Source organism: Triticum urartu, chromosome 3A, assembly GCF_056163025.1.
Source record: "Triticum urartu cultivar PI428250 chromosome 3A, HENAU_Tu73, whole genome shotgun sequence".
Lineage (NCBI taxonomy): Eukaryota > Viridiplantae > Streptophyta > Magnoliopsida > Poales > Poaceae > Triticum > Triticum urartu.
Window position 1 is genome coordinate 131,788,319 of NC_141875.1, and position 7,869 is coordinate 131,796,187.

The window sequence follows — 7,869 nt, forward strand, 5'->3', positions numbered from 1 at the left end:
ATGTGGAAGTTGAGGTCCACAGATTGATCCTTCAGGATGGCTGTGAGATTCCGATCTTCTTGCAGTGGCACAGCCAGGCTCCTCTCAGCTAGAACTACCACATTGGGTGAAACCTGGGCCATAATGGGCCCAACAGGTTCCGCAGGCCCAAACTGTCCAATATAAGCATTCAAATCAGGTAGCAGTGGGGCAAGAGGCGCCAAAGGTCCAACAGTAGAGTTTGCAGTTTCAGCACTAATATTAGGTGGTTCATCAGAGACAGTGACATTACTGTTAGCCGGATGCTGCTCCTCATCAGGATGAATATGATTTTCTTCCATGGGTTCCATCAGATCATGCAAGTGCAAAAATTCTCCAGCATGTAATTCCTGGTCAGCAAGTTCTTGTTCTGCCGGCATGGCCCAGTGTCCCCAACCAGGAAGCTCTGCCATTTCCTCCTCTTCATCAACCTGAATTCCTAACTGAAGATCCAAAATCGGGTTCTGAACTGGTGCTTGGACTGCATCTTACTCATGGAATTGCAGTGGCCCCAGAAAGTGATTATGTTGGTTTTGGTGGAAGTGAGCTTGAGCAGGGACAGGGTGAGGGTTGCCAAAAGCTGGAATCGGGTCTTCATCAGGTGCTTCTATTCCTAAAGGTGTGTCTTGCAGTATCACCACAGGTACCGAGACGGTAGCAGTATCATCTCCTTCTCCAATTGCAATGATGGAAGGAATATCGCACAGTTCTTCCACCTTGATTTTGACCATAAGATTTACTCTAGTGCTTCTGTTCCTATCCCACATCACAAACTTGCCAAACTTACTAATAGCATTGCTAATCTCATGAATGCTGCGACGGTCCAAAGGAAATCCACACAACAAAATCCACACTTCTCTGCTGAGATTTAGTTTGCGCCAATTCAGTCCTTGATTGTGCTTCTCAAAAATGACATGCACATCTGTAAAGGGGTGTGGACTGCTGTTGACTAGCTCATCCCGATCAAACACACTATCGAGCTTGACATAGGATTGTCCAAATGGGCAGGGCGAGATCTCAGAAAACCCCAGGTGCTTAACATCAGTAAGAAACTCAGAGAGTACCTCTCGAATAGTAGCAAACTGGACCGGCAGGTTGGGCATCGGCACGATGGTAGCAATGGCCCATTCTTCATGCGCCGCAGGGACCGCTCCAGTCAGGATACGAATGCGCCCCGGCCTACCCGCAACGTCGACGCGGTGGTGGCCGGCAGGGATGAAGGGGCTCGGGTCGAACGGGAAGGCAGCCATGGATTGCGCGGTTGAGGAGGAGGAAGGGTGGATTGCGAGGCGGAGGGAAGGGGAATGAGCACTGCCTTGGATGGTCGCAGCTCTCAATCATTGGGCGATGGATGCAGCGGCAGGGTTGTAATGGCGGATGCCCTCTCCGGCGGATATCGAGGCGTCTCCTCTGTTTCCTTGGTTGGCAGAGGCAATGACTACCCCTCTGACCGGCTGATTATTCTCATTCGCGGCAACAGTGGAGATTTGCCTCGGAATCACTAGATTCGGTGTCGCATGGGCTGTGGGCTGAGACACCAGGTTGAGGTCCTTAGTGGGCTGCAGAATCGGGCTTGGGTTGGGTTGCTTAGCAGAGAAACAGTCCCGGGCAATGTGGCCCCAACGCTTACATGTCCTACACTTAATTCTATTAGTGCAGCTAGGCCTAAGATGTCCATGCAGGAGGCACCTGACGCAATAAAGCACATTAAAAGCGGTTTGAATGGGCGGATTGTCCGCCCTCGCATTATTGTCCTGGAGTGACTCCGGGCGACGATCGCAGTTGGAAGGATGAGTACCATGATGCTGGTGAGGTTGATCTTGAGATCTGATCGGGGTGGGAGCATGTTGGATGTAAGTAGTGGGTGATCTAAGAGCCTGAAGGTAAGATTTTCTAGGGTGATTGCGGAAGACATGTGTCCATTCATCCTCCTTTTCTTGAAGATATTGATCGAGTTCCCAGGAAGAATTAGGGCCCCCAGAGCCCCAAAGGAGAAATTTCACATTGAGAAGAGGTAGAGAGATGTTACCTCCTTTTATGATAGAGAAACCCACTTCTTTGGATGAGACCGAGAATCGAAAAGACCAATTTTGAAGCAATTGAACTTTGAACAGGGATGCCCGACCACCAAAACAGGACAGGAGGATAGTGGCAACAGATTCCACCGTGAGCCTGATCGTCGAACGGGTGAACTCAGCAACCAAAATGAATTTTTCCATATCTTTACCTTCTTCATAGTTGATGGGTACCCCCCACTTCCTCCACACATCCGCAGCGAAATCTTGACCTATGTCAAAATTCAGATCTGCGAGAGCCATCGGATTGTCTATGGTGGCCGCCGTGTCCGGAGTGAAGCACGGCGAGTCCTCCACGGCCGGGTGGCCGGCGGAGGGGCTAGGAGGCAGAGGGGCTAGGCAAACGTCGGGCCGTAGTACCCTCGCCAAGCGGGCTGATCGCCTTGCGTAGCTTTCCCTCTTCCGATCCTCAGAGGAGGCCAACGTGGTCTCAGTTCATCCCGGAAGCATAATGGTGAGACTAGGTTGAGTTTTTTCCCTTTTCTTTCCTCCATTAAGCTTTATAATTATGGTGTATGTGTGTCAAAGCAAACCATATATACATAGTGATTGTTATATAGAGGTTCACATGTATAGCGTATGTGCATGCACGAGATACCAGTTCTAGTCATTCATATGTTTGTAGACAAACTAATAACAGTAGGTAACATCAATCATGCGACACAGATAATACTTTCTCCCTGTTGGGCTTCGATGGGCTGGGTATTGAATATAACTGAAAGGGCATAATTAGTTAGTCAACTCAGGACAAATAGTTTCTATGTGGTTCATTGGATGTGAATCCGACGGTTCAGAGAACAATCAACTAAAACATATAAACTTTTCAGGCACCTGAGCCGTAGGTGCTCCTAATGAGTTGTATTTTCATATTTTGTATGTTTGGTTATCTATATATAAGTAGTTTTCTCTATAAACTTGGTCCAAGTTTGCTAAATTTGACTTTTCAAAAATCTATATGTACTACACTATGGAAATGGAGGGAGTACTACTAGTAAACATACTCTAGCTCTGTAATGAGGTAACTGAAACCCCCCTCTCAATGCTCAAGATATATCAGTCCAAAACCACAAGAAGTTAAAAACCGAATACTTCAATTCTCGGATAGAAAATTATCTCTGAAAAAGTAAGACATAGATAGTCTTAACGATGATCCGTGTTGAAATAGCTACAAGAAAGATCTCAACAAACCTGTTCAAAAGTCCCCTTAGAAATCATTAAGACAACAACAAAGTTTCCATACCACAATTGCAAGATGATAAGACCGACTACGAGCATGGAAAAGCAAAATCACTTCTTAAAAGTTCAGGGAAGATCCCAGAAATTCTTGAGCAGTATGAGGACGATGTTCACGTTGCGCTTGGTGCCCTTGCTGATCGCGTGCGCGGCCAACTCACTGGCAAGTGCCTTCGCACAGGGAGGGCCGCTGCTGTTTGTTGGCTTCTTGTCCCACGACATGATGATCCGTGGCATGCTCAATCTTCTCTGGATGAAGGCGCACGCGTCGCCTGGAGTGACGACGTCCCAGAGCGCACTGGTGGCCAGGATCAGGAACTTGTCCCCTGGCTTCCGCTTCACTGCGACGACCTCAAGTTCCGGGACAGCGACAGTAGCCCTAAACTTTGAGCTCCCTGTATAGGAGGTGTGTCTTTTTAGCATGGTAGAAAACTAGGTTTAAAAAAAGCATGGTAGAAAACTAGAAATTAAACACATGAGGATACGGGTGTCATGTAGCGTGAATTCATGTGGGAACTAAAACACACACACACACACACACACACACACACACACACACACACACACATATATATATATATATATATATATATATATATGTGAGACGCACCTTTAAACGTCACAGGTGAAAGGAAAATTATGGAAATTGCAGGCACAAATAAACAAGAAAACATGAGAGTAATTAAGACTCATGCAACTATTTTCCCCAAAAAATGCACAGTTTAGACGTTAGACTTACGAAAAGCGCGGCGACGCATAATCTGTTCAAGTCTGCTGGCCACATCACCTCCTCCGTTTTGTGGCTGCACATATATACATTATGAACCGTGTAAGTTTTCTCTCTCTCGAGATAAGCTCAAGCAAAGTACATAATTAACTAGCATATTAAACATTACTCATGTGCAATTTTCTATAGATTATAAACTATTATAATTTGGGGCTGAGTGACTTTACAAGAACACCCATTTCAAAAAAAAAGCTAAATAGCTCAAACACTAACACAAAAGCAGCTGGAAGTAATTGAAGTAAGACCAACACCTATCATGCATAATAAACACAGAACAATAACGACATATATGATGCGAGAATGAGTTTAATGCCTGGGAGCAAAGTTAAGCATGCACTCAGGTGCATTAAACTAAATTTTAGCTACTGTTGGAGATCCAATTGCATCTTTCATACCCAACATTGTACCGAAGTACTGATACATATGGTTGATATCCACATCTTTGTCTCAAATGCCTTATATATGTCATCTGTCATATTTTTATCAAATATACAAGTGCAACATGAACATGTAATATATATCATATGATAAAATTGAATATATGACATACTGCAGGTATATATCATATGATAAAAATGATTATAATGAAGGATGGTGAGGAGGACGAAGAAGCAATGCTACTTATAGGCAGCAGCCAACGCCATGCATTGACACACATTTTTCTTTTCTTTTTGAAAAGGACGATATACCCATGGCCTCTGTGTTAGATGATGCACACAACTATATTATTAACAACATGCATAATGTCTGCCAAAGAGAGTGCATCCATAATGCCTGATGCCATGATTTTCATCCACCACTCTACTGGCCTGCGAACATAGAACTAGCCGTAAAAGGAGAAGACGCCGGAAAGAGCGAAGTCATCACATTGATCAATTTCTAACAGCATGCATTCCTGTTGTACTTAAGTTAGTAGCTGTTAGGAGAAATGTTGGTCAGGCAGCTGCTAGTTGACAGCTCCTAGTTCAAGTACAAACACAAATAAATAAATGCATTCCGAACGTTATATATATGCTTAGTCATGGATATTTGCACTTTACTTTCTGAAAAACAAATCACAGCTAGAACAAGTACATATATAGTTCTTTAATGGGAAAAGTTGGTGAATTTCTTATATTTTTTACTGTTAATTAGGAGAAGTATGGATCTGCCAGCTGCTAATTCAAGTACAAACACAGGTAAATAAATACCTTCTCGCTCTCATTTGTCCTCACATAGAATAGAACAGACGCTTGCACGACCTAGTCGTTCAATTCAAAAGGTGCACACAGAGCCAAACGATACCTACCGGTAGATTTGTGCTAGCACACCAGGCATTCCGGCTGTACAAAATGAACAATATTACATAACTATACTAGCTAGCTGATCCCCTTCTTTGCTGCCTACAACTTTTGGTGTTTCTTCGGTCCAAATTTTATGCTTAGGGGTACAAGTTGTATAATAATGTGTAGCTTAAAACTCTTTGAACAATCCAAATAAATAAGAGATCAACCATAACCTAAGGCATATCCCATTTAATTCATAACATCATATGTAGATTAAAACTTGAGAACTGAAACGTAACGGAAACGGAACATAAACTGAATTTCTGAGATGGTGTTGGGTGAAGAAAGATTAGAGTGAAAGGTGGAAGCATTACCATAGGCGTGTGCTCGGGGGTGAGCGGCACGGCCTCATAGCCGCGGTAGATCACGGCCCTAGAAGCGCCGCGGTTGGCGAGCACGAAGTAGTCCTCCAGAACCAGCACGGCGAGAGCCCCGGAGCCGACGCGCGCAGGAGCATCGATGCCACTACCGCCACCGATGAGCACCTCTTTGTCCACCTGGCGGAAAGCGTCCACGATGAGTGTCTTCCACCAGCCCTCGACGTCGTTTTGATCCCGCGGGGCCTTGGCGAGCAGGTCCCGCATAATCTCCTCAGCGACGGCGACGTGCAGCCGCTCTTCCATGTGCTTGGAGAACATGGCGCCCAAGATCCCGTCGAAGACCCCGAAAAAATCAAGTCCCATCGGCGGGGACAGCACCGTGAACGACTTGACGATGGCGACGGCGTCCTTCAGCATCGGGAGCCGGTCGTTGCGAGTGGCGGTGCCGTACGAGAGGTACATCTGCGGGCATTCTCCCCACATCGGCACCGCCTGTTCCGGGACATCATCGAGATCGATGTCCATGGAGGCTACCTGGCTGCTCTTGTGCTTCCCAATGCTAAAACTGTACCTACCGAGCCCCTCAAATTTTAACCTGCTGGCGGAGGAACGCCCCGGCCGGCCTTACCTTTGTAGAGGTTTCGTATATGTGGGTGTGTGTATCACATGGCGGGAATGCCAGTAACGCGACGCTGTAGAACCACTGAACTGGAACCTGCCGCGATGTGGAGCTATCTGGGTCGTATCGCAGCTGGCGATTAATGGTTGCCAATTTTAATCGTCTTCTAGTTAATTCTGCGCTGGCAGGTTCACTGGATCTGCTCAACAGCTCAAGGAAATTTTTTGGTACATATAGTAAACATTAATCACAAGGGAACGCCTATCTCTTTGTTGTTTCCAAATTTCCATATTTCCCGGCCCCTCTTTGTCATGTTTCAGTGAGCCGCGGACTGGCGTCACGCCTGGTTTGGATGCATGGGCAAGCGGCCCAGCCCAACATATGGCTGGGTTCTTCTTCATCTAATCTTCATTTTTCGTTTCGATCATCGTTGCAATCATGCAGCATTATGGATGAACCATGAAACCGGACTGGTGAACCACACGCACTCAACGAAAACAGAGGAAAAACTTAGGTGTTGAACTGACAATAATAAAACGGAAATCATATCTGGCGCATGTTAGATATGAGACATTTCCCAGCAAACGTCCTTTACGCCGTCCATTCACTTTGCACGAATCTTAGGGCACTTTCCCCGCATCGTCAGCTTTGGGCAATGGTTCGCTCGGGGGGGATAATTACATGAATGAGTCATGGATATACCCTCCCCTAGTTGACCCTGATCCCCAGTCATTTTTCCTCTTCCCCACTCCACTGAGCAAGTGAGGCCAACTTCAACCCATGACTGTCGGAGTAAATAAGCACGGGTAGCCTAGCCGGCTCCCCCTGGCTCTTCAGCAAAATTATAGACCGATCGAGCCTTCAAGCATCTAAGGCGTGGGGCCGCCTTCCCCCAGCCGGCTACCTTTCAGGCCGGCTTCAAGAAGGTGGCCCGGCCCTAAAAACCTCGTAAAGAAAGCCAAGAGAGGGCCGGCTCTAAGAAGCCGGCCGTGAGAAGGCCGACTCCAAGAAGCCGGCCCCCCTCCAGCAGGCGGCCAAGATCGTGCCCTTAGAGTCTGCACCCACATAACGGTGATGAGACGGGGCATGGCTACAGTGAAGTCTGCCACCCTCGAATCCCAAAACGCGCATGACCACAGTGCGCAGTACGGGGCGGCCATCACCCGTCCGACGCGGCACTGTTGCCATGTTGACCATGACGTCACCCACGGCGAGCTGTTAGTACGACCCGTGGGTGGCGGGCCCCCTCAGTCAGGGAGACGCCTAAAGGCGTCCAGGCCTCCCCCAGTCGGCCTAGGGTATGGCCGACTCCCAATAGCCGGCTAGTTCACTCCCTCGAAGGAGGCGCCTCATTAAGGAGATAAGACGAGGTAAGGCTACAGCGATAAGCCGCCCGACGGCAGCACTGTAGCCATGCTTACCACGACAAAGCCCTCGTCACCAAAGGCGAGGCAACAGTAACCAGCCTCCGACAAGACCCCCGAGCGGTGGG

The 7,869-nt window shown here is 47.4% G+C and overlaps 2 protein-coding genes across 2 annotated transcripts; both read right to left on the minus strand.

The window, feature by feature from the left end:
- Positions 1–506: 506 nt before the first annotated feature.
- LOC147978921 (uncharacterized) lies at positions 507–2,336 on the minus strand. The gene is made up of 2 exons (XM_087514947.1): positions 1,510–2,336; positions 507–1,329 (listed from the first exon to the last, which is right to left on the minus strand). The coding sequence occupies exons 1-2, from the start codon at positions 2,334–2,336 to the stop codon at positions 507–509; spliced, it is 1,650 nt and encodes a 549-aa protein (XP_087371073.1).
- Positions 2,337–3,284: 948 nt separating this feature from the next.
- Positions 3,285–6,344, minus strand: LOC147978922 (putative protein phosphatase 2C 6). Its single transcript, XM_087516685.1, has 3 exons — positions 5,753–6,344; positions 4,066–4,129; positions 3,285–3,721 (listed from the first exon to the last, which is right to left on the minus strand). Exons 1-3 carry the CDS (start codon positions 6,281–6,283, stop codon positions 3,396–3,398), a joined length of 921 nt encoding a protein of 306 aa, XP_087372811.1. The 5' UTR covers positions 6,284–6,344; the 3' UTR covers positions 3,285–3,395.
- Positions 6,345–7,869: the final 1,525 nt, after the last annotated feature.